Source organism: Diceros bicornis, chromosome 7, assembly GCF_020826845.1.
Source record: "Diceros bicornis minor isolate mBicDic1 chromosome 7, mDicBic1.mat.cur, whole genome shotgun sequence".
Taxonomy (NCBI): Eukaryota; Metazoa; Chordata; class Mammalia; order Perissodactyla; family Rhinocerotidae; genus Diceros; species Diceros bicornis.
Genome location: NC_080746.1, coordinates 56,409,558 through 56,436,457, shown reverse-complemented (window position 1 = coordinate 56,436,457; position 26,900 = coordinate 56,409,558). Strand labels below are relative to the sequence as shown.

Here is a 26,900-nt window from a genome sequence, read left to right as displayed (position 1 = left end):
ATACAGGGGCCAGAACAAGAAGAGTCTTACATGTCATTGCTAGGGAGTGGGAGTTGATCCTTAGGGGATGGGGAGCTGTTGAATACTTTTGAACAAGGAATAATACTTCAGACAAGAATATTCAACTACCTTTTCAACATTACTTAATGACTAATAGGCATCTCAGATTTAACATGCCCCAAAACCTAACTCCCAATTTCTCCTCCCAACACCTGCCTCTCCTGCCTGTCCCCATCTCAGTGAATGACACTTTCATTCTTTGAGTTGTTTAGTCCAGTAATCCTTGGCTCCTCTTTTTCTCATACCCCACAATCAGTCCATCAGCAAATCCTGTTGAATTACCCAGAATTCATCCAGTAATTATTATTTCCATTGCTACCACCCTAATCTCAGTCACCATCCTCGCTAGCCTGGATTACTGCAGTAGCCTCCCAACTGGTCTCCCTGCTTCCTCCCTTGCACCTCAACAGTACATTCTCCACACAGCAGTCAGGAATCCTTGTAAAAGGTGAGATCATGTTATTTCTGCTCTAAACCTTCTAATGATTTCCTTGCTTAAAGCCGTACACACGGCCACTAAGCTGTACGTGTCTGGCGCTTGGCTCTCTCTCCCCTACCACTCTTCCTTACTCAGCACACTTGCCCCTTTTCTATTCCTTGGACCTTGCTTACATTCCTAGCTCAGAACCTTTGCATTTGCTGTTCTCTCTGCCTGGAACATTCTTCCCCAAGATATCCACATTGGTGGCTCCATGACTTCCTGCAGGACTCTGCTCATGAGGCCTTCCCTAATCACCTTATATAAAATAGCAAAACTTCTTCTTAGGTGCTCTCTATTCTTCTTACCTTTATTTTTTTTCCCTACAGATTTACTACCATGTGACATATATTTACTTGTTTGTTTATTGTTTGTCTGTCTTTTCTACAATATAAGCTCTAAAAGAGTAGGAACTGTGACTACTTTGTTCACTGCCCTATCCCCAAAGCATAGCACATGAAGTAGCCACTCAGCAAAGTTTTGTTGACAGAATGACTTGATTTGCATTTTTAAAACTTCAACGAGGAAGCCTTGTGGATAATGACTGGGAAGGGGGTGGGTGTGGGGGCAACTGACACTTGGAACTAAAATAGTCCAGTCAAGAGATTTGGAGGGCAAGGAGTCAAGAATTACTTGGGAGGGAGAACTGAGGAGATTTGGCAACTCACTGGATAAGGAGAAGTGAAAGATAATGACTACCAGATTTCTGGCTTGGGTGGTTTGAGTAAATGATGTTGTTGTCGAGAATAAATGAAGCCTCTGGGATGAATGAAATAGACCAACCATCCCGGTGTGCCCAGGACCGTCGGTTTTAGCACTTAAAGTCCATGCCGCAGGAAACCCCTCACATGCAGGCAAACCAGATGGTTGGTCACTCTGATATATAGAGTGAAAAGATAGCTGAAGACAGAACCCCAACAGTACAGAAAAGGAAGAAGCAGTCAAGTCTGTGCAGGAAGTGGAGCAGAGGCAGTTAGAGGGGTAGCAGGAGACCCAGTGGGGCATGGGATCACGGAAGCTAAGAGAGTGCATGCCTCAAGAAGAGAGTGGTCAACAGTGTAGGTTGAGTTTCCCTTGGAATTTTTGAGTTTCTAGCTGTTCTTGGGAAAAGTATGACATGTTACATAGGCTTAGTATATGTTTCTTGAAATAAAAGACACAAATGATATGTCTTTTTTGTTGTTTTTGTTCAACAGTAAGTTATTAAGGGGAGCCAAGTTCTAATACTAGCTGGATCTAAAGGATAAAAATGAATTTAGGGATGTTACTAAAAGCAACATTATTTTTACATTGAGTGTTTGGCAATGTCAGGTTAGTGAATGCTTTGAATATTGGGCATTGTGAGTAAGCTGTTACATTCTGCATTTCTGAAACAGCGTTGAATCTGAATGATCATAAAATTGGAATTTCAGAGCTGGACACTTGTGATCATCTACATAGTAGTTCTTCATGTTTTCGAGTCTTTTGAGAATCTACTGAAACCCCTGAACTGTCTCCCCACAAAAAAATACATACATTTTGCTTGCAATTTTGGGGGTGGAGATGGCCACATGAATCCCAGATTAAGAGAATCAGTGATCTAGTACAGCCCTCCCATTTTAAATCTCAGGAAATTAAGAGGCCTAGAAAAATTAACTTACCTAGGATCACATAGCTAGAGAGTGACTGAACTTATTCTTGATTCATTGTTCTGTCCATTATATGTCATTGCCGTTGTTTTAATGCGGGTTCAGTTCCTCTTGACCTGTTATTAGATTTTTTTTATTTCAGTGTCACTGTGCCAGCTCAATACAAGTTGACTCCTATGTCCCATCTAAAATCCATCTTTTTTTAACCCTCTATCCATAGACTGAACAAAAATATTCTGTAGAAAATTTGGACTGTTCTATTTGATATATCTAACTTTTAAGTCACAAATTAAGAGTTGATGAGGTAAACTCTTAGTGATGACTTACTTGTGCCTTTTGTTTGGAACAGGATGCTGTATGATTATGTTGAAAGGAAGCGAAAGGAAAATTCAGGAGCCCAACTGCATGTCACCTATTTAGTGTCTGGCAGTCTCATTCAGAATGGACATTCCGTAAGTTCTCAGAATCTTATAATAAGCTTAAATGTGTTTGAGCTGTAAACCGTGGTATATAACATAACACAAGGAGGAAAAAAAAAAAAACAAGATTTATTTAGTATTATGGAAGTTTTAAAAAGCTACTTGAAGATGATGATGATTTTGGATTTTTAAACTAAACCTAAAACTCTGAGAAGTTTGGGTAATATCTTGGGTGTGATGCAGAGACTATGTCATCAGTTTTCCTAGGCAACGAGACATTAGGAGACTGCTTCTGTTATTCTTCTTTCTTCCTCTTGCAGGTATATTGGGGACAATGGTGATTAATTTCCAGCCTGTTCAAATGTCAAGCCACAAACTCAGGTGTTCAGAAAGTACAACTTTATTTTTGTAAACTGAACTTGATTTTAATTTGAGCTCTCATTTTGGTAGGCTTATGTCTAAGTGGCTGAAGGATGGGGGTGTTGGCAGGGGTCTGAGCTAATGCAGTGCAGAGGCATGATCTGGGAACATCTTTATTCTCGTGTATTTTTTTATAGTCCCATCTGGTATCTGGTCATCCATCAACACATGTCACTGCTGCATTGTCATCATCCTGGCCACAAAGCTTTCTCAGGTCTGCTGACTTTCTCTTAGCTACTTCCATGTCCCTCTCAGTAGCACAGGGATCAGTTTACCACTCCCATGCCTTGGTGGGTACCAGAAGCTCTGCACAGATAACTCGTTCCTTCTGCTGCACCAGACTGATCCTTGGGAACTTTGATAATTCCTCTTCTCTGGCTTCTCCCTAAAAGTAAGGCACACCTCATCTGTTTTCACTTCCCCAAACCTCTTATCTCCCACCACCACCACCACTAGCCCCAAGGAACTTAGCCCAAGGATCAGAGCTCCTTCTCAGAGATGCACTAATATGTTTTCCTCTTCCCTTTTCACTTTCCATCAGTCTCATAAGTTCAGAAGCCTGATTTATCAGAATATTCACTGGATTTGCCTTGTAGCAGTAGAGTCCCAAGCATGTGAGATTTAAAACTGGCATGACAATATAGTAATTTACAAGGAGAAACAAAACTGCTAGAGGGATCAGATCCTTATATTTTCTGACCAGCATATTCTTTCCTTGTTGGTAAGCTATTTGGCCAGCCAGGTAATAATCGAGATATTTGCATGTGTAGATAGTCAGATGCCATTATCCATCTGAAACACAAAATCAAGCAGACCTGATTCATTTGCTCTCAGAAGTAAACATGCCATCAGAATCCTCTCCCTGTATGGCTCTTGAATGGATACTGCTGAAGTTTGCATCTGAATGTCTTCTTTCCTTTTGTTTCTACAGTTAACTAGCCCCCTTCTATTTCTTTCTTTAGTTTAGTCAATGCTAGCCTTAGTCAGTTCTTTACCTGGGATTCATTGTGTTCCTGTAAAGTAGTGGTTTTCATTCTTTTTCTGGTCACTGATTCCTTTGAGAATCTGAAAGAAAAATGCATATATTGACATATTCATAAACTTTTGAGTGTTAACACATCTTCTGGAACAGGGTCCAAGGTTAAGAATTTATGTTTTAAGATAAAGTTGTAGATTTTTATTCTAACCCGTATGACAGAAGTTCTTAATTTCGGATCCTTGGATGGTCTTTGGGGTTGGTCTTCAGGGTTCAGGGGATTCTTGGATGAACTCCTGAAAGGCATTCAAATTGTGTTCCTCAGCGCATTTTTTGAGACCATTTTTCAAAATGATGTGTAATCCATAATCATTTAAAAATTTCAATGCTGTGGTTTGCTCATAGAAGTCCTTCTGTTTCTAGATTTGAGGGCATTTAAATTTTGCCCACCTTTTTTAAAGCAGCAGAATGCTTTTTCAAATGAAATCTTAATCAGAATCCATTAGGATTTTATATAAAATATATAAAATAAAATTATTATATAAAATATGTATTTATTTTATATTAAAAATATATATTTAATATATTAAAATAAATATTTTATATATTAATATAAAATATATTGAGTAAGGTTGCTGTGGTTGAAGTGGTTGTGAGAATTTTGGAGCCCTGTACTCACCCTCCTCACAGCCCCATAGGGCAGCTCTCTGGAACCCTATAGAATTACTGACCAAGTGTAGATGCTTACCCATGGTTTTTGTCTTAGAGAGAGCCCTCCTAAGGAAAGGCAGATTATTAAGCATAATATCAGGGGGGAGGTTTTGTTCTTGTTCCTTCTAATTTCTTTTTTAAGTTTTAAGTGTTTCTAGAAAGAAAAAAGACATTATAGACCTTGTATGGATTTTTTAAAATATAAATAATTTTTATTTTTCCAATGATCATTATTATGGTGAAAATGTTTAACAATAGTACATAGAAAGTAAAAGCTTCCTAATCTCGTCCTGAAGAGTCTTTCAGAGAATTATGTGAAAATTTCAAGGGAATGTTTGGTTGATTCTCTTTTTGTGATGTTAGAGGTTGTCAGCCTGATCCATCCTTTAAGGTTCCCATTAGCTTTTCATCTAATGATTTTAGCTGAGATTGATTTTTATCATTGACTAGATCTTTAATTCACTAGGAGTTACAAAATTGTGATGTTCTAATTCTGTCACTCCTTCTGGATTTATTGACTGGAATTTTTCTATAAAGAACTTTCTCTCATCAACTAGCCATATTTCTCCTTTTTCTTTAACTGCTAAAAAACTCAGGGGGCTTGTCCCCAGCCAGGCTCTGAGTTTGTGGATGCTGAACTTACTCCTGTGTCCACCTTAACAGGAACCCACTGAATCAGAACTCTGCTCTGGTCTGTGTTGTTTTAGCACGAACAAACTGGCATTTCCACTGTGTCGTTTTTATGCGTTTTCAGTATCCCCTGAGGCAGCATTTAACCGCACTGAACTATCTGGGATGTCCAGATTTTTTTCCTGAGGGTAACAATTATTGTTTTTAGGGCTGTTATTACGAAGTTACATAGGTTTGAGTGCTTAGTTCCTAATGCTGTTTTTCTCATAAGCTCTATAATTTTCATTGTACAGTTTTGCAAAACATGACCTTTTTAGGAATGCCTGTTCTTTGTTTTTCTTTTTTTAAGAGAAAACACATTATGAAAACACTAATATTCCCAGTTTAAATTTACAGTTACGTTAAAAAAAACTTATTTGATTTTATATTGCTCTTTTCTCTTATGTTGTAAATTTTGGTGGTTCCTAACATTAACATAAATATGTATTTGCCTTAGCTAAATATATGAGATTTAGAAAAGCAAAACCAATATTTTTACTAACAATATGATTATTGAAAACAGTTTCAAATTTCTGTGCAGTTCTTTTTGTCTGTAGGATACAAATATAAATATAAAGGGGATGCACTACTAGGGATGCACAATCAGGCTGTGTTTTAGAATCACTTGAAATAATTTCTCTCTGTGGTTAAGCCACCAACTCAGTATCTAGTTAAATTCAATATTTTCCCCACTTTCACTTTTTAGGTTCCCTCCGTTCCGTTACAGGTAACTCTTTTTATTAGTTTTGCGTTCTTCTTTCATTGTTTTTGTTGTTATATATATTTTTAATATAAGCAAATATATATTTGTATTACTCCCCTTTCTTAGATAAAAGTTTTTGTACTTTACACTCTGTTTTGCACTTTTGCTTTGTTTTTGCTTAGCAGTAGATCCTTAACATCACTCCATAGCAGTTATAGAAATATTCCCCATTCGTTGTTACAGCCACATGATACTACCTTGACAGATATTCCTTAGTTTATTTAGCAGTTCCTTATTGATAGTTATTTGAGTTATTTACAATCTTTGGCTATTACAAATAATGCTACAGTGAATAGCTCAGTGGATATGTGTTTTGTCTATTTTTGCCAGTGTGTTTTAGGGTTACATTCCTAGAAGTAGAGTGCATATGTACTTTGTTGGGATTGCCAAATACCTCTATTTTTCATTCCCACCAGCAATGTCCAAGAGTGCCTGTTTCCACACAGCACATGTTGTCGTATGTTTCAGGGTCATTTGCATTTCTTTTTCTGTGAACTGTCTGTTCACATCTCTTGCCCATTTTTCTAAAGGATTGTTCGTCTTTGTTTTCTCTGTTGTAGAAGCTATATATTAACCTTTTGTGATATAATTTGCAGATATTTTTCCTACTTTATCACTTGTCTTTGTACTTTGCTTAAAGTGGGTTTTTTTGGTCATCTAAAAGTTATTTGTTAGTTTTTAGGGATTATTTCAGTTATTTCTGGGTTTTGAATTATTGTTAGGAAACCTTTCCTCATTCTCAGGTTATATCAGTTTATAGAAGAATTCAAGCATATTTTCTTTCCGTGCGTATATGGTTTCATTCTTTACATTTAGATCTCCAATCCATTTAGAATTTATTCTGTTGTATGGCGTGAGAGATCCAATTTTTATCTGGGTCCATATGATTCTACAGTAACTCTCATTACATCACTTACTAAAAAGTCCTCTTTTCCTCATGCTGATTTGAGATGCTGGTTTTTTTTTTTATTGTATTGATATCGATACTCTATCATTTTCCTTAACCTGATTGAGAAATTTTAAAGCAAGCAAGTTAAAAATGAATCTGACTTTATTAAAATATAGCATATATTTTCAGGGTTATCTAATGTTCCTAATTTCACATCCAAGTGCAATTGAATTATTGGCAAGGAAACTTTAAAATTGCAAATTGTACTGCATTAAACATTAATGAAGTGTTATTTCCTTACAGTGCCACAAGGTTGCAGTAGTGAGAGAAGATAAATTGGAAGGTAAGTGTTATAGTGATTTAGCAAGTTTTTCCTCTTATGGCATCAATGTAAGCACAATAAAAAATCTGCCCCTAACATCTCATATAATATATGTAGCTGTTTAACTGAAGAGCCATATATTCCTTTTATTAGTAGTTTCTGAAACATGTTAAAATATGATACTACATCTGCCTAACTTCCCATTTTTAAAGCCAATAGCTGCTGACATTAATAAAGTACTTTTATCACAAGATTTCAAAACCTGTGACAGATGTGCAAAAACTCTCATGAATGCCATATGGGACACCTCATCAACTGTAAAAAGACAGTTGTCTCTGAATACTGTGTTGTGTTCCATAACATATTTTTTTTTGGTGAGGAAGATTAGCCGTGAGCTAACATCTGTTGCCAATTCTCCTCTTTTTGCTGAGGAAGATTGGCCCTGGGCTAACATCCGTGTCCATCTTCCTCCACTTTATATGTGGGACGCCACCACAGCATGGCTTGATAAGCGGTGCCTAGGTCCGCTCCCAGGATCTGAACCTGTGAACCCCAGGCCGCTGAAGCAGAGCTTGTGAACTTAACCACTATGCCACTGTGCTGGCCCCCATGACAATTTTTTTAGGAAAAAAATTAAAGAATGCTTTTCTAAAGTCAGAAAGACTTAATATAACTTCTGAATTAAATTTTTCCACCTGTTTCAAGACTATTAATGCTACTGTTCTATTTTTTAAAAACCAGTTCAAAGGAATTTTATAACAGCTGGGGTGCATGTGATCTTGGACCTATGTCTCAAGGCAAAACTTGCACTGTCATACTTTGTATATAAAGACTCCTGCTAGTGGAGTCGTTTCTTACAAATTAACTTTGAAATATTCAAGGTGGTAGAAATGTCCATTGTTTTGTTTCTGAGTTCCCACTGTGTGGTAGGCAAAGCAAGATTTATTCATTCAGTACATACATAGTGAGCATCTACTCTGTCAAGCTGTGTGCTAGGCACTGGAGCCTTGGAACAAGTTAGGCACAGTCCCTTCCTTCATGGAACCTAAAATTTATTCTTGTGATGTTCTATGTTTTTTCTCTGCAGACTTATCTGGTTAGTAGTATTTTTGTTATAGAGTTGCTTTTTCTAAACTAAAATTGAATTACGTAAGTGAGTCTTCTCAGATAGAAATGACTTATTCCGTAATTATGTGCTAGAGTGTAATATTCTTTCCTGACTGAAAAAAAAAGAACATCATGGCCGTCATCAATCATTTATTAATATTTACTGAGTGTCCACTGGATGAGTGATACCCTCACAGGTGCTGTACTTAGAACTGACTCACCACCACCTACCTTGTCATAATGTCCCCATCACAGACGGAAGAGTTGATGTTATACCGTATATGTAGCTATTTGGCCTGTTAGAGCTTTTTGGACCACCACAGATTGCAAATGGTTTTAATGCAGAAGGGTTTCTTGTTAAAGTCCCCACATGCTATGAAGTTTGTGTATTAACAGACTGCTTTTCCTGTTGACTTGTAGCAGTGAAGTCCAAGCTAGCTGTGACTGCCAGCATCCATGTGTACAGCATCCAGAAAGCCATGCTAAAGGACAGTGGGCCTCTGTTCAATACCGACTATGACATCCTTAAAAGCAACTTGCAGAACTGCAGCAAGTGAGCTCCTTAATGTTCCTTGTGGGCTTCTTTACGAATTGATTTTGTAAGATGTTTACACAGTGGCTGCCTCTTAAGAGTGAATGCCAAGTTTAGTAAAACCCCATTTATCTTGCAGTAAGACACATGCCTGGTTTTATTAGTACATCATAAGGTAAAAAATAGCAGCCACAACCCATATTGAAAACTCCAGTGGACTCCCCATAAATCTATTTCTCATATATTTATCCTGTCACTGCCACCAGAAATGTTTATTGTGCCCCTTTGTTACTCCCTTACCCCAGTCTCTGCTTGTCTAAATCTTACCCATCCTTCAAGAACCAGTTTAAATGTTGTCCTCCAGAAAACTATTCCTAATTTGATATCCCTCTACCTTCCATCTAAAAGCAGTTATCTTCCACAGCCAGGATCAGATCTTGTTCATCTTTTGTATCTTTCACAGCACAGAGAGGCAATGGACTATAATGCATGTGCTTTTTGGGAATTGATGATTATGGGCTTGAGTCGTGGCTTTGCTGCTTAATAGCCCAGTGGCTTTCCACAAATTACCTCAACTCTTTGAGCTTTGGGTTTTTCATCTTTAAATTGGATGTAATAATGCCTACTTAGTGGAGTTTTTTTGAGGGTTCAGGACAGTTCTCTAGACATATATTGAGCACCTACTACTTTGACAGGTACTAAGCAAGACAATTTGAGTTCATTCAACAAAGATCTGATGAGTACCCATGACATGCCACACATTATAGAGTGCATATAGCCCAGTCCTGCTTATGGAACTGCTGTTCCTATGGGAGGCAATTACAATACAGTGTGACAACGCTATAATAGGAGTAATAGTGGGGGATGATGTTGAGGGGCATTCATCCCTCGCTTTTGGTGAGGGTAGAGTGCGGAGGCAAGAAGAGAAGGCTTCTTGAAGGGTATAACATCTAGAGTGAGACCTGAAGGCCTGGCAGAAGCAGCCAGTCAAAGGAGAAGTGAGAGAGTAAGGACAGAGCTGAGAGAAAACGTGGTGCTTGTGCGGAACCACGGTAGTCTTCTATGGCTGGAACTTAGAGTAAGGGGTAGGACATAATGAGATATAAGACTTAAGTAGGAGTCAGAGTCTATGCTTTGACTACTAGGATAAGGAGTTGAGACTTTATTATGAGGGCATTTGGGAGCCACTGAAGATTTTGAAGCAGGTGAGTGAAATGATCAGAATTGCGTTATAGAAAGATCACTCTCGCAATGGTGAAGACAGATCAGAGGGAATAATCTGGAGGCAAGGCCACCAGGAAGGAGAAATATTACAGTGATTCAGGGTAGAGGTGACAGTTATCTGAAGTATAGTAGTAGTGTTGGGGATGGGGAAGTATGAGGGTTAAAGAGTCATACCGTCAAAACCTGGATGTTGTGGAAGTGGTTGGGGTCCAGGAGCGTGTGTGTCGGGGAGGAGGGGTGTTGATGGTGCTGAGGATGATGGCCATGTTTCTGAGTTGGGCAGCTGGATGAATGATGGTGCTATCACTAAGAAAGAGAATATATGAGATGGAGCAGGCTTTGGGAGAGAGGAAGAAATGATGAATTGTGTTGGGACATGTTGAGTTTGAGAAGCCTGTGGGGAGTCCAAGTGGAGCTTCCTTTGCAATAGATAGGTGAGTCTAGAACTAAGGAGAGAAATCTGGGGTGAAGATAGAGATTTTGGGATCAGAAAAAGTAGGTAATTAATTGGGCCACAGCAGTAGATACAGTCATGCAGAGAGAATGTATAGAATGAAAGAAGGGTGGAAAGTAAAACTCGGGGCCACAGTTACTAGCTGTGTATCCTTGGGCAAATTATTTAACCTCTCTGTGCTTTAGTTTCCTCATCAGTAAAATGAAGCTAGCAGTTGTACCAACCTCGCAGAGTTGTAGAGAATTAAATGAATTAATATATGTAAAGCACTTAGAACAGTGCTTGCCACATAGTAAGCACTACTTAAGTGATAACCATTTTTTAAGGGACAGGCAGAAAAAGAGAGGCCTAAGAGGGAGTGGTGAGAAATAAGAGGACAATCAGGAGAATATATGGGATTTTAAAAGCTAAGGAAAGAGTTTCAAAAAGGAGGGACTTGTTGACAGTGTCAGACCTTGCTGAGAAGCTAAATAAAATAGGAACTGGAACGTGTCCATTGGATTTAGTGACAGCTTTGGTAAGCATTTTCAGTGGAGTAACCAGATTCTGGTCAGCTGAGTAAATGGGGACATGAGGAAGTGAGACAGCAAAAATGGACAACTTTTTGCAGGAAATTTGACTGTAAAATGGAGGAAAAAGAGAGAGGTAGCTAAAGAGGAATTGGGACTAAGGGAGTATATATACATTTTTAAAGTTGAGAATGCCTTGAACTTGTATTGTTAGGGAAGAGCCATAAAAGAGGAAATGGTTAAAGATACTGGGGGAGATGGGATAACTGACAGAGCCAGGTCTTTGAGGAGAAATACATATAGAATTGCCAAACATAGTTTCTGTAAGTTCCAAGAGAATAGGGACTATGTCTATTTTGTTAACCACTGTATACCCAAAATGGTGCCTGGCAAATGGTAAGCATTCAGTAAATAATTGTTGAGTGAATTAATGATAGACATTAGTTGTTTTTTTCTTTAGCTCAAAAGCTTGAGTGTAATAGGGCTGCAAATATTTATTAAATAAAATATTATTAAATAAATAAATATAGCTAAAGAGTAATAATTTATGAGTCTGATGTCTTTTAGGGAAGGATTACAAGAAAACATGAACACCCTGGTATGTTTATGTAAATTATATTCCTAGATTTCAAAAATAATTTGTATTAAAATCTAGTAGTAAAAATCTAGATTTTTAGAGCTAGTGGCATGTCAAGCTCTAAAAATCAATCCTTCTGTTGTATCTAGCAAATAAGCAAATGAGAATAAAAGTGACTCAAAAGTTCAAAATGAAGTTTGCACAGGGATCGCTAAAGTAAACATGGCAAGTAGAAATGTGGTAATAGGAAGCCCTTTAATGAAACTTTACTTAAATACTAAATTATCCTCAGTAGAACTGTGAAGAATTTATCTCCAGTAAAGAAGTTTGTATTTGGTTCTGAGAATTATAGGCCAACTGAGATCTGACTCATTGTTTCGTGTGTTTTAAGAAGTGCTGTGACAGGAAGAAAGTTGAAATTTTAGGACTGAGCAGATTCTTCTCTCTTCGGACGTGTTCCCAGCCTAACTGGTCTCTTCCTCATTGCCAGTTCCTGGTCCTGACCCTAAGGTGTGGAATGTAGACCAAATGGAGAAAGAGTTGTCTTGGGGCCAACTTTAGATGTTGACAATGAAATAAAACATTGCTCTTTTCTTTGTACATGGAGGCACTGCAAAGCCAGAGAGGAAGAGTGGTGGGTGAAAGGAAATGACTTCCGTCTGTTCTTAACTCCGATGCACAAAATATTTGTGTTAATGTAGGGTTTTCTGATGTGGGCCATAATAAATCAGTGGAAGATTTTTGGAGCTGTAGACTCTGGCTTTGGGGCTACTTAGTCTAAAATTACTTCTGAAATTAAATGATTTATCATGAAGTTTTTTCTTAGGCCATTTATTCTAGGGGTTAATCTCGAAGTTATGCCCTGTTGATCTCTAAGATAATTGCTATCACCACATAGTTTCTTAACCGCCATCTTCTCTCACCCCAAGCTGAGGTGGTACACTAAAGAAGGGAGAGAAGCCAGAAGACTCACTTTCAGTAACTTAAATAATTTTTTTTTTTTTGGTGAGGAAGATCGGCCCTGAGCTAACATCTGCCAATCCTCCTCTTTTTGCTGAGGAAGACTGGCCCTGGGCTAACATGCATGTCCATCTTCCTCCACTTTATATGGGACGCCGCCACAGCATGGCTTGACAAGCGGTGTGTCAGTGTGCGCCCGGGATCCGAACCGGCGAACCCTGGGCCGCCGCAGCAGAGCGCGCGCACTTAACCGCTTGCACCACTGGGCTGGCCCCTAAATAATGTTTTTTTTCAACATATATTTCTACATGCCAGGTCTTGTACTGGGTACCTGAAATACAAAAGATGAATAATACACTTTCCCACCTTCAAGGAACTCTCACCCACGCCCAATAAGCAAAAGACTTAGGGGGAATAAAATGTTCTTTGTTAGGAAAAGTTGGGGAACTTTGCTTTAATGCAGCCATTCGAGAAGGCTGGGTCAGTTACTCACAATGTGGAATGTTACATTATGGATTTGTGTCACATCTACAATGATTAGAGAGGAAGAGATGAAAGTTCCCTTTAACATGCCATGCACACTGTCCAAATTTCTTCACTTGGCTTTGAGCATACTTATCTGGTGCTGGTAGTTGGAATTATTAGAACTTATTAACAAATGACTATAAAGGACCACAGATTATAGGAGCCAGTGGCTCTGTTCCCAGCTTCTTCCATGTTTTAAAGCATGAAAGAGAGAGTTGCCAGGAAATGTGTTAATATTTAAAGCTCTTAATTTTGGTTCAGTCAATATTTATTGAATATTTAGCCCCATAAGGTGAAAATCTTTAAAAACAAGAGATAACCATTTGGTTTCCCAAGGATGGTGAAATTACTAATCTTTTGTTATTGTTTGGTGTATTCTTACTGTTTTGAATTAGGATGCTTTTTTCACAAAAGCAAAAATATTCAATATGGTATGGTTGAAGACACCTGATTCCAGTCCTAGTTCTATTACTAACTAGATGTATAACCTAGGACAAGTCATTCACTTCTCTCCAATACTTGTTTCTTTATCTAAATGAGAGTTTTGAACAAAATAATTTATAAAATCCATTCTGGTTCTAAAATTTTCTAATTTTATAGTATTAGGGTTAGAAGGTATTGTGTGGAAGAAGCAAGAGTTTTTGAAAATAATCTTTGCTATTGACAGTAATGTAACGTTTCTGTCCCCAGGTTTAGTGCCATACGGTGTGCAGCTGCAGTTCCTAGAGCTCCTGCTGAATCCTCATCTTCCGAAAAGTTTGAGCAGTCAGATCTTCAGGTGTCAAGTGAGACACAAGCCAATAATGAGTTGACCACCAATGGTCATGGCCCACCTACCTCCAAACAGATTTCCCAGCAGCCCAAAGGAATTATGGGAATGTTTGCCTCTAAAGCTGCTTCTAAAATCCATGATGCCAACAAGGAAACCAAAACAGAGGCTAAAGAGGTAACAAATGTAAGTCTTTAAAGATATGCCTTCACAGCTCAGAATGAGTAACTAGAAAAGCATTAATAGTTACAGTGGTAGTAGTTTAATTATGTATAAGGTTTGGATATTTGAATTTTTCTACTTTAGTTTGAATCCTTTAATTCTTGATATTCTTACCTGAAATAGTCCTTTTTCTTTTGATAATGCCTCTCACCAAGCCTTGGATTCTCCTGTAAAACGGTAATGCCTACCCTGTGCACATAACAAGATTGTTGAGAGACCCAGTTGAAATAATGCATGTGAGAACACCTTGAAAATTTGTAAAGTACAAAGAATTGTATATTAGCAACATGTCATTTTGGGAACATCTTATATTCCAGACTTTGCCCTGTATGCATTCCTTCCTAGTGTATTTAACATTCTTGTTCTATTTTATGACTTTTTCTTGTTTTTTTCTTCATTCTATTCCCTTAGTTTTTTATTACTCAGTCATCTGAACTAACTTAAGTGCATTGACTTAAGGAAAGTCTCGTTAAGATACTATTAAAAAACAATCCAGAAAAGCATAATTATTGTTATTACTAATATTACCATCATTGTCAGTTTAAAGCTTCCACTTTGGGAAAGGAGAGGAGAGGTAGAGGGAAAACAGTAACATTGATCGAACTCCTATTGTGTACCAATAGTTTGATCTTTGTTTAAATCTTCTTTTCAATTCTGTGAGGTAGATACTATCATCTCCATTTTGTATGTGGTAAAACGGAAGCCTAGACTTGTTAAGTAATTTGCCTTCGTGTCAGATTGCTATTAAGTGGTAGAACCAGCATTCAAATCCACTTTTGATGATTACAAATGTAATTTTTGGAGATTTTTCCCCATTGTGTACCATACTGCCTCTGATCTGTTTTAATTCTGTCAAATTAAGTAGTTTTTAAATATACTCAAGAAAAAAGTTTAGACACATTAGTGGATAATAATTTTATAAGAACTATGAGAAACTAAGCTTTGGAGATGAGATTAACACCAGATCTGTCTGGTCTGTATTTGTTCTTATATCTAATGCTTACACACTTTGGCATGATTATATAGAGACCGTACCATCATGATGGTGTGTTCTGCTATTGAAGAGACTTTTTTTAACTGCTACTTGAAGAGCAGCGTAAACACTAGAAAAAAATCGTGTGTGTTTTCTTGTCTGTGCTTTTAGGTATCTTCGGCAGGCAACAAGGCACCAGGGAAAGGGAATGTGATGAGCAATTTTTTTGGAAAAGCTGCTATGAGTAAGCATTTTTTTTTACCTTTCTTTGACTAATACGTGAATGTTAATATTAATAACTTATTATATCTGAGGTGAAAGCTACCTTGTCCAGTTTTTACCATCTACACACTACCGTGTGGCATTCCTGCATCCTAACATAAATTTGCAGTCTACTGACCAATATATTGATAAAAGTTCCAGTTCCAGCTGGAACACTTGGGTTTTGTTTTTTTTTTGTTTTTTGGGGTTTTTTTTTGTGAGGAAGACTAGCCCTGAGCTAACATCCGATGCCAATCCTCCCCTTTTTTGCTAAGGAAGATTGGCCCTGGGCTAATATCCATGCCCATCTTCCTCTAGTTTATATGAGACGTTGCCACAGCATGGCTTGACAAGCGGTGCGTCAGTGCGCGCCCGGGATCCGAACCTGCAAACCCCAGGCCGCTGAAGTGGAGCGTGCACTTAACTGCTGCGCCACCAGGCCGGCCCCAACACTTGAGTTTTAAGGGTGAGCTGGGTTCAGTTTAGATCTCTTGGAGGATAGTTTACTGTTCCTATTTTTACTTCCTGCCTTGAAAAGAGAATTAAATATTTGTTTCATAGGTCTCTTGAAAATGGGTGATTAAAATAAAAGGGAGGCTGCCTGGTTATGCAGTATAGTGTTGAGGTTAATATCTTGGATGCCGGTGTCTGTTTGCCTGATGTGACCATTGTTACCTCTGTTCCCCAGGGGGCTACAAAAACAGATCTTTTGCCTTTAGTGATTTTTGCAGATTACTCATAGTAATGAACTAGATAAACCTCAGTTTAAATTAGAAGGGTCCAGGTAGTAATGGCTATTTAAAAATATTTACTTTTTGAGAAAGCAAATCTCCTTTATTTAGATTAGAATTCTTTCATATAGAAAGAACCAATAGTCACATATTTTCATACTTCTCATATCAAGTACACATCCCCTGAGGGTATGTGGCAGAATACCAGGAAGAATGCAGGAGCCGCAGGATAATTATGGCACACTTTCTTGGAGCATCAGTTTTACAAAAATTTTGTGGGGAAGCATTTTGTTATATGCCTATGCAAGCAAAATTAGTCAGAATTCTGCTTTTTTATGATGGTCAAATTGGTGGTTGGGGGAAGGATTGGGGGGATGGTTTTTTTTTGTTTTTTTTGGATGAGGAAGATTGGCCATGAGCTAACATCCATTGCCAATCTTCCTCTTTTTGCTGAGGAAGATTGGCCCTGAGCTAACATCTGTGCCCATCTTCCTCTACTTTGTATATGGGACACTGCCATAGCATGGCTTGATGAGTGGTGCATAGGTCCGTGCCCAGGATCTGAACATGTGAACCCCAGGCCACTGAAGCGGGGCATGCAAACTTAACCACTACGCCACCGGGCTTGCCCCTAGGGGGGACAGTTTTTTATTTGTCATAACAGCTATCAGAAAACACTTTTATGTTTCTGAAAGTATATGGAAATTTTGCTACTTTCAGGTTATTGGGAAGTACACTTATGTTATTGGCAGGCACAGTGCCCAAGGAGGGCTCCCTACTTCTGTGAAAATAGATCATGCTAATGTCACTGGCCTGCATAACTGGTACGAGTCTGCTATATCCAATCAAATTGTGTGGTTTCTTGGCAACTTTGTTGAGGCCCACATGTTTGTTGTTTTTTGTGTACATTTGTAACCTTAAAAAACAGTGAATTTTTAAATTATTATTTCTAAAATACATAAGATATGAATATTTGCTAATTGTAAAAAACAGTCAAACTATGGAAGTATACTCGTATTTATTCATGTGTTTATTTAGCAAATATTTATTGAGCACGTACTGTGTGCTTGGCACTATTATGCACTGGTGATAAAATGGAGAAAATGTAGACAAACAACGTCTCTGCCTTTGTGGCCCTTATATTCTAGTGGGAGAGAGAGACAAGTACAGGAAAAATAAAATAGTTGATGATTGTAATTGCTAGGCAGAGAATAACAGGATGTTATAGAATGTAATAGAGGGAGGGGAAACCCTGGATAAAATAAAAGATTTAAATATTCACCTAATAAAAAGGGTGGCTTACAAAGCTGATTTATTTAACAGATGTTTTTTCAATGCTGAATTTTTAGAGTAAAATTATGAATGTTTTTATTGTATTTGACACATGACAAGATCATTACAGTGAAAATGAAGCTTGAGTTGGATGAAGAGAGTTGATTGTGGGGACTTGAACCATTTAAAACTTAATGCTGGACAATAACAAGTGTTGGCAAGGGTGTGGAGAAATCGAACCCTTGTACATTGCTGTGGGGAATGTAAAATGATGTGCTCACTTTGAAAAACAATGTAGCAGTACTTCAAAAACTTAAACACAGTTACCCACTTCCACTTCCTAGGTATCTACTCAAGTGAATTAAAACTGTATATCCACACAAAAGCTTGTACACAAATTGTTCATAGCAGCGTTATTCATAATGGCCAAAAAGTGGAAACAACCCAAAGGTCCATCATCTGATGAGTAGATAAACAAAATGTGATATATCCATACAGTGAAATATTATTTAGCCATAAGAAGAAATGAAGTGCTGATACATGCTACAACATGGATGAACCTTGAAACATTATGCAAGATGAAGGAAGCCAGGCACAAAAAGCTACATGTTGTATGATTGCATTATACAAAACATCCAGAATAGGCAAATCTATAGAGACAGAAAGTAGATTAGTGGTTATAAAGAGCTGGGTTGGGGTTGAGGGGTGACTGCTAGTGGGTATAGGGTTTCTTTTTTTGAAGTGATGAAAATGTTCTAAAATTGGATAGTGGTGATGGTTGCACAATTAAAAAAGCCACTGAATTGTACACTTTAAAAGGGTAAATTTTATGGTATATGAATTATATCTCAATAACAAAAACCTTAATACTTTATATGTAAAAAAATTACGTCATTGGTGACAAAATTAAAAAGTCGTCGTTTGTTATCTTTCTTTGCTTGAAAAGGTATTTCATATTTTTTTGAGTATAAAAAGGAGTTGATTTTAATTAGTCAGATTATACAAGTGACTTGATCATTCAGGTAATAAGAAAATGTGATTAGATTTTCCTTAACAGTTGCCTTAAAATGTTGCAAGGAACTACCTCTTTCCCTGTTTTTTATCCCTTTATCCCTTGCTCCTAACATATTTCCTGGCACTTAGTAGACTGTCAAAGGAATGATGGATTAATATTGCACGATGAGGTTATATATCGCCTGCTATACTTTATTTGTAGGTAAACTTAAAGTCAATTTGGATTCAGAACAAGCAGTGAAAGAAGAAAAATTAGTGGAGCAACCTCCAGTGTCTGTCACTGAACCAAAGCTGGCAGCCCCTGCAGGCCTGAAGAAATCCAGCAAAAAAGCAGAGCCTGTTAAGATGCAGCAGAAGGAAAAAAAAAGGTAGGAAAATTTTGTTGCTCGTAGGGGAAGAGTGCCTCTGCTGGGGGTGAAAAGGTCTGTTTGGGCTTGTTGACAGCAGGCAGTTTTCAGTTCAGCACTAAATCCTACTTACTGCCTTAGGGACACATGGAGAGAGGAGCTTAATAGCTTATCTGGTGAAGTGGAACTATGGAATCAGCCAGTTGAGGTGATTCAGAGACCAAAGCCAGTTTTTTGGGCCCCATTGATCTAAATTGATTGTCTTTTCTCCTTTGCTTCATTTTAAATTTGTGGACATGGCATAAGTGTGCCTGTTTTTCACTTCAAATTGCCAAATGAAGGTTACTGTTTCCAGTGAAATTTAAGAGAAAAAGTTCTTTGTTTTCTTTTTATATCAATGGGTTTATTTTTCAAGTGGTAAAATGTAATTAGAAAAGAAAATAAAAAGCACACACAAGCTATTAAAAATGGATCCAGGAATTTGAGACACTACCTCATAGTTGGTAGGAATTAGTCTGTTGAAAGAAATTCTAAAGGACACTGTCAGCACTGATAGGCCCAGAAATACTTGACTTTTGTGGCAAGGTTGGGGCGACTCTAGGAGAAAACATCAACAAAATGCTAAAGTTTCAGAAGGTCAAGGCTCTGTTTGGTGGCCTCACCTCCTAGGAACATGTGCTATAGATGGATTAAAATGTCCCCAACCATGGCGCAACACTCATTGTTGATGTTACTGCCAGGAATGCATTCAGCATTTCACCACTAAGTAGGATGGGAACTGTATGTTTTTAATAGATGCCCTTTACCAGATGGGGGAAGTTCTTTTCTATTCCTAGTTTGCTGAGAGGTTTTATGAATGGGTGTTGAATTTTGACAGATGCTTTTTCTGCGTTTATTGAGATGATCATATGGTGTTTCTGTTACTGTGGTGAATTACACTGATTGGTTTTTGTTAAACCAACCTTGCATTCTTGGGATAAATCCCACTTGGTCATGATGTGTTATGCTTTTTATTTATTGCTAGATTCAATTTGTTGATATTATGTTAGGGATTTTTTGCCTCTACCCTTATGAGGGCTATAGATCAGTTATTTTCTTTCTGGTAATGTCTCTGTTAGATTTCAGTGTCAAAGTTATGCTAATTTTATAAAATTAGTTGGGAGGAGTTTCCTCCTCTGTTTTCCTAAAGAGTTTGTATAAGATATATATTATTTCTTTCTTAAAAGTTGGATAAAATTCACCAGTGAATCCGGGCCTAGAGTTTTCTTTGTGGGAAAGTTTTTATTATGAATTTGATTTCTTTAAATAGAGCTATTCAAATTTTCTTATTTTGGGGGGGGTCAGTTATGTTTGTGTTTTTAAAGGAATTTATTTCATCTAAGTTGTTGAGTTTATTGGCATAAAGTTGTTGATAATATAGCCTTATTCTTTGGTAATTTGTAGTTATAACATTTCATTCTTTCATTTCTAATATTAGTAATATATATTTTTCTCTTTTTTATCAGTTTTATAAAAGTCTTATTAATTTTATTAATCTTTTCCCCAAAAATGACAACTTTTAGCTTTGTTAATTTTCTATTTCACTGATTTCTGCTCCTATCTTTATTATTTCCTTCTACTTATTTTGGGTTTAATTTGTTCTTTTTCTAGCTTATGGTAGAAAAATAAATTATATTTAGTTACGTAGAAATAAAGTTCTTGAAAGCAAAAACTACGTCTTGTACATATTTGTGTCACTAACACACAGTAGGCCCTTGAAAAATTGGTTGTTGATCAAATGAGTAGTGTGATGGAGTATCCAAACAGAGGAGCTAAATAATGTCAAGATGGAGTCTAGTTTTTTTATTGTCATTTGAATCACCTTAAGCTCTTATAGTCTATGCCTTTGTTGTTATTGTTCTTTCTCTTTAAAATATGTGTCTCCCTTTTCTATCTGATGAACTCCTATTTAGCTTTTAAAGTTTTCAAGTAAGACCCATGTCCCGTAACATTTTATTTGCCCAGTAAAATTTATCACATTGTATTACAGTTAGTGGTATTTATATCTGTTTTTCCTGCCAGACCTTCTTGAAAACAGTATTTTCTTGATCTATGCATCTTAGTGTTTAGCAAAAAACCTTGTATGTAGGTAGTAGCTGCTTATTTAATGCTTGTTGAATGATTGAAAGGACAATGAGAGAAGTAAGAAGGAATTTGGAAAAATTCTTGATAACCTGGTAGTGGCTTACAGGGGAGTCTTGAGAGAGCTAGAGAAAACTTTTATTCTGGTTACCTCATGAAGTGACCTCGTTGTGGTAGGTTAGCAGAGTATCTTGAAAAAGAATCCTTATTGGTCTACTTGAACTCTTCTTTTCTACACTCTGGAATTAAGACTGTGAGTTATGAAGCAAGACCCATAGTAGCATATGAATACTTATATTTTTATTTTGTGTAACATGCTTAAATTATTCCTGGATGGCCACAGGGGGAAGCGAGTGGAGTTATCTGATGATGATACAAAAGAAACTGAAAACATGAAGAAAAAGAGGAGAAGAATCCAACTTCCTGAGTCTGATAGCAGTGAGGATGAAGGTAGGCATTGCTATTAATTTTTGGCTAGTGGGATTGTGTCAGTCGGTTCAGGCTGCTACAACAGAAATACCATAGACTGGGTGCCTTAAACAACAGAATTTATTCCTCACAGTTCTGAAGGGTGAGAAGTCCAAAATCAAGGCACCAGCAGATTCAGTTTCCTCGTGAGAGCTTTCTTCCTGGTTTGCAGGACCTACGTTCTTGCTGTATCCTCATGTGGCAGAGAGAGAAATTATCTCTCTCGTGTCTTTTTTAAGGGCACTAAACTAACCTCATTCATGAGGGCTCTACCTCTCAAAAGGCCCCACCATCACATTGGGCATTAGGGCTTCGACATAGGAATTTTGGGGGAACACAAACATTCGCTTCATAGCAGGGGTCGATTCTTATTATGCTCAAGGAGCTAAAAAGTAATTTATTATGGGTCACAACGACAGTAGTAATCCTAGCTTTGAGAGACATAGCACCTATTTCTGTTTAAAATCTACTTTAACCGTTTGACCAGATCCATGATCTCCTGGTAATTTGCCAAAAAAACAGAGTGAAAGAGAATAAGAGTTATTATTGTATGTATTATCAAAGACCTTTTCTTTTTTAAAAAATAAAATGGAGATATTCTTTTGGCTACCTTCATGTGAATGCTTTAAAACAGGTGGCATTGTAGGCATCAAGGGTATTGGTGGTGTTTTGTACCATATAAGTAAAACCATGCTAAGATGAAGAATCTACAGTGTCTGTTATTGTTGAAAGGGAATGACACCATGGACCCTTCCAATTTTAGGTTGTGGGCACTCTTGTAAGGTAAGCAAACAGAATAAGGACAAGATTCTCACCTGGAAAATTAGTGTGCCTTTTAAAAGAATATCAGGTATTCTAAGAGCAAAGATCTCTTCCCAAATCATGTAAATGAAAGTGTATAGAAAGAGAAGGAGGCTTAGGAGAAAGATACCTAGGTTGAACTGATATGCCAAACAACTTGTACCCTGAAAAGCCTGCTTTGAGAACCAATGGTGGAAAACTTGAGCTGCTGTAATCTATTCTCCATGAATTCATGGCATAATGAGTATACAACATTTTAGGTAATGGCACGCAGAACTCTTGTCCAAGGCAATTTAGCATCACATAGAGGTACGTAGACAAAAGCAAACAAACTGATGCTGAAAGGGATTAAAGAAGAATAATGAATGCAGAAAAAGGAAGCTGCTGTGCTGTTGAAGAACAGAACTAAACTGTTAGACTCAACTCTTAGCAGAAACAGCTGTAAGAAGAACTGAAAGTAGCAACAGAGTCACCCCCCAAAAGGAGGTATTAGCTCAACTGTACAAGTGAGTGAAAAAGCAAATTCTCTATAGAGATGACAGTAAGGCAAAAGAAATTAATTGACTTAAGAAACTGTGCAAGGAAGTTGAATATGTCTCTGATGAAGGTACATCTTTGACTCCTCCATGGAGTTAGGGTTTTTAATGACTCTTTGGAATGAGTAGGGATAGTTGCTCTGTACCTGTTCCATGTCATTTACCAAAATGCCTTGACCAAGACTACTGAAAGGAAGATTCCCAAGTGTGTGGATGAAACAGGAACCATCAAGGAACATTCTGACTAGTTAAGAGTTGAGGAAATAGAGGCAACTCCATGCAAAAATGCAGGAAAATAATTAGGAAGTAACTTAGGAATATGTGCTAATTGGAACAGTCTTCCCTATTTCCAAGCAGGAAAAGAAATTGGGGAAGATTTTGGAAAAGTCTTTGATGCCATCAGCCTAATGTACATTAAAAAGGTAAACTAGGTACTCTGGTATTAGTGAAGGAGTCAGCTCTAAGTTAAGGAATTACTGTGGTTGATTGAGTACTCATTACATACTTCTGAAATATTCTCTGTAGTTGTGATCCTTAGCCCAGAAAAATAATACTCGTGGGTGATTAGAAATATGAGTGGGGTTATTTAGTTTGGAAAGGAGTGAGAAGAAATGTGATAGAGGCAGACAACCTATAATAACAGATGATATAGAGCAGAGGCTCTCAGATTTTTTCTCTGGCAAAGATAATTTTTGGCATCTAAATTTATAAACCTTTGCCATTTTATTCCTAAATTTTTTCTTTGTCTCAAAGCCAGTGAGATTTTATTTTAAACCTTCACACAATCTCTAACCTATTATTTCTGTTGCACTGAATATGTGCTATTAGTTCAATATGCTGTCTTCAGCTAGAAGTTAGGAGATGAGCAGCAGGGGTGGAGGAAATGGCAAGGACTTTGGAGTCATACAGACCTGGGTTAAATCTTCCCTCTGTTGCTTACTGTGTGACTTTAGGCAGATAACTTCTTTAATACCTTGTTTCCTCATCCCTAAAATGGGGATGTTATTACAAACTGTGTAGGCTTTTTATGAACATCAAATAAGATAACGTGTCAAGTGCCAGGACAGTGCTTGACACATAGTAGGTTTTCTTATTATTCCCTTCGCTTTTGCTATTGAGGTGTTCAGTAGGTGTTGAACAGTAGTAAATATACTCGCCAGTACCTTCTCTCAGAAAATTCCCTTCAACTTTGTATCTTTAACTCTCTACCCAAAGGACCGTTCCTTTCTCTTTCTCGCTGGCAGAGTCATAAGCACCTTTAGCAGTTCTACATACTCTCTTTGTAAAGCAAGAAAAAAACAGACCCAGAAAGAACATTAAGAGTAATTTCTTCATTGCTAGGAAGAAATAGTTTTATATTTCTTTTGATATAAAAGAAGATATGTTTAAGTCTTTGCTAACATTTTCAGTCCTTGTAAGTTGCTTATGGAGAATGTTAAGGAAATGACCCCTTTTCAGGTTAAGATAGGTAGTTTAAAAAAATTTCCTAGGAAGCTGTGAATGATTTCCAGGAATTCTAATTACCCATCTCTGCCAGAAAACTCTCTGATAAACAGTGGTTACATTGCTGGATTCCTAAAATTAATTTTACCACAACTCTTCTTCTGCTCCAACAAAGGTTGCTTTCCTGGGATAAGTGATATTTCACTACTTGAGTACCTTTCCTCTGAAGAGTTGGAAATTTGTTACAAATATATTTAAAATACACCAATGCATCAATCATTTCTTACGTTTATGTCACTAAAAATATATTGAGGGAGAATGCTTGGCTTGATAATAAATGCTTGGCAGACAGACATGGATTCTAGCATATGAATGTGGGCAAGGTTTTGTTTTTTTTTTTTAATCTCTGAACCTCAGTTATATAAAACAGAAATAATAGTAATAGTGCTTTTGTGGGATTATGAGAATGAATGATTAGTGTTTGTAAAGCCCAGAAAACTCTATTTGTTTTCCCTGTCCTTCCTTTCTTAAAATATTTTATTTAAAAAAAAATTTTAGGGGCCGGCACAGTGGCGTAGTGGTTAAGTTCGTGCACTCTGCTTCAGTGGCCTGGGGTTCACAGGTTCGGATCCCGGGTGTGGACCTATGCACCGCTTATCAAGCCATGTTGTGGCGACATCCCATATAAAGTAGAGGAAGGTGGGCACGGATGTTAGCCCAGGGCCAGTCTTCCTCAGCAAAAAGAGGAGGATTGGCAACAGATGTTAGCTCAGGGCTAATCTTCCTCACCAAAAAAAAAAAAATTTTTTTAAAGAAATACAAATACACAATTTCAAAAATCAGATAAAATAGAAGTTTTATGATATATAGTAACCTCTCCTAACTGACTCATCTAACAGACCGATGCTTCTCTTGTCAACTTTTTCCCCATCTGCCTGCCACTTTCCAGGGATTTGTTGAAATTTCTTATTCATCAAGAGCTCTTGGCTCCTCTTCTGTTCTCTTCCCTGTTACGGGGGGTTACAACATTTCATTCCTTTGTTATCATTATAGTGTTTCCTTTTGGGGGTATGTGGAAGGGAGAGAGAAGTATGTGTTGAATCTTCATGACCTAGAAGCCCCTCATCCCAAATTTAGTTCAGAAAATGATTGTTTTCCTTTATTTAAGAAAAAATTATTGTTACTCTGTGTTCAATGCCAGGGAAATGGTGGTGCCTCTGCCTCTCTGGAGCTTAGAGTCTGGAGGGGGACTCTAGATGAACAGTTCCACACAGTGCAGTTAGAGGGTGCGACTGGGATTAAGTGTTTTCTGTGGTTAAGTCAAGTGGTTACAGAACTGGAAATAGAATAAGAACTACTAAATTTATTACTGTGAGTACTCAAAATTTCTTTTCTTTGGCTTTCTCACTGTATAAACTTTCCTCCTACCACTGTAACACATTGTGACACAGCTTTCTTAATAACTATACCTTCAGAAAAATGGGTGCTTGGCTCTGTGGTTTGACTTTGCTCTTGCTTTCTTCAGCTCCCATCATGTTCTAGCCTCCCAGAGCTGGGTTAATAGCTGGACCACTTTCCTTTTATGTTTCTGTCTCTCATTTCCCAGAGCTTATAAAGTTTTGGGGCCCATTTCATACTTGAAGTGCATAATTTATTGTTTCATTCTGGCTCTTGTTCTGTTTCACCTCTTCAGGTCATTTGGCCTTGAACCCTCCACTGTCATAGTTTTTAACACTGACCTAATCAGTTGGGAGAATGTCAGATCCAAGACTTGTGCTAAGAATTTGAATATAGCCAGGAGATGCAGGGAGCAGGTGAGGCTAAGCAGCTACCCAGTCCCTTGACCAGCAGTTTCTTTGTCGTGATTAAGCAATAGGTCAGCTGAGGATTTTCATTTCCCCTCTCATGGGCCTTATACTAAGACCACTATTTCCAGAACTATTCAGAAATGATGGGATCCCTCTGGTGATGCTCTCTTCTTGAGTGGTACCACTTCCATAGCTGTATTTCTTTCCTGCTAATCTCACTGTAGCAAAACATGCTTCATCAGTGGGGCAATCACTAGAAGTAGTTCCCATACAACATATTAAGGAAGTCTTAATTGTTAGAGCTATAATTGTGATCATCATTTCAAAGATGATTTCCCCCCCAAAGTTTATGCTCTTAACATCAGCTGGAAAATTTCAGTCTAACAAACATCTCAGGAGACTGCAAATAATCCTCAGAAGAGTCACAAAGACTCTGGCATGGAACAATTGGTATAATCTGAGGATTATCTCCACTTACTTGATCTTAAGAGAAAATGTCTGGCCCTCAATGGTAAGGCAGCATGGGATAGTGGGAATAGGGAGGCTGTGGAATCAGATTGACTTCGATTTAAAACCTCCTTCCTCACCTGCAAGCTCTGTGACCTTGGTAAGTTAACCTCTCTGAGCCTCTGTTAACTCAACTCTAATGTGCAAATAATAATACTTGTCTCTTTGTGAGGATAAAGTGAAACAATGTAAGTGAAATATATGACCCGTGGTAGATGATCAGTGGATATTTCTAAAACAACTTCATACCCTGACTTATCTGTAAAATAAAAAATTTAGCTAAGATGGTCTCTAAGGTACATTCCAGCTCAAATAATTTTTGATTCTCTGATTTTCTTTGCATAAAATTAATAAAACATGTATTTTAAATATATATATATATATATATATATATATATATTTAA

At 37.5% G+C, this 26,900-nt stretch overlaps 1 protein-coding gene across 2 annotated transcripts in view; it reads left to right on the top strand.

Moving 5' to 3' along the window:
• POLD3 (DNA polymerase delta 3, accessory subunit) overlaps positions 1-26,900 on the top strand; it is a 45,234-nt gene that overhangs the window by 7,457 nt on the left and 10,877 nt on the right. Inside the window, exons 3-9 of one of the 2 annotated variants that reach the window (XM_058545608.1) lie at positions 2,516-2,618; positions 7,317-7,356; positions 8,863-8,995; positions 13,914-14,169; positions 15,359-15,431; positions 18,668-18,833; positions 21,277-21,383. In XM_058545608.1, coding sequence (XP_058401591.1) covers positions 2,516-2,618; positions 7,317-7,356; positions 8,863-8,995; positions 13,914-14,169; positions 15,359-15,431; positions 18,668-18,833; positions 21,277-21,383 — 878 coding nt within the window. Of the gene's footprint in view, positions 1-2,515; positions 2,619-7,316; positions 7,357-8,862; positions 8,996-13,913; positions 14,179-15,358; positions 15,432-18,667; positions 18,834-21,276; positions 21,384-26,900 lie in introns of both variants that reach the window. The other variant, XM_058545607.1, reaches the window with a different exon arrangement.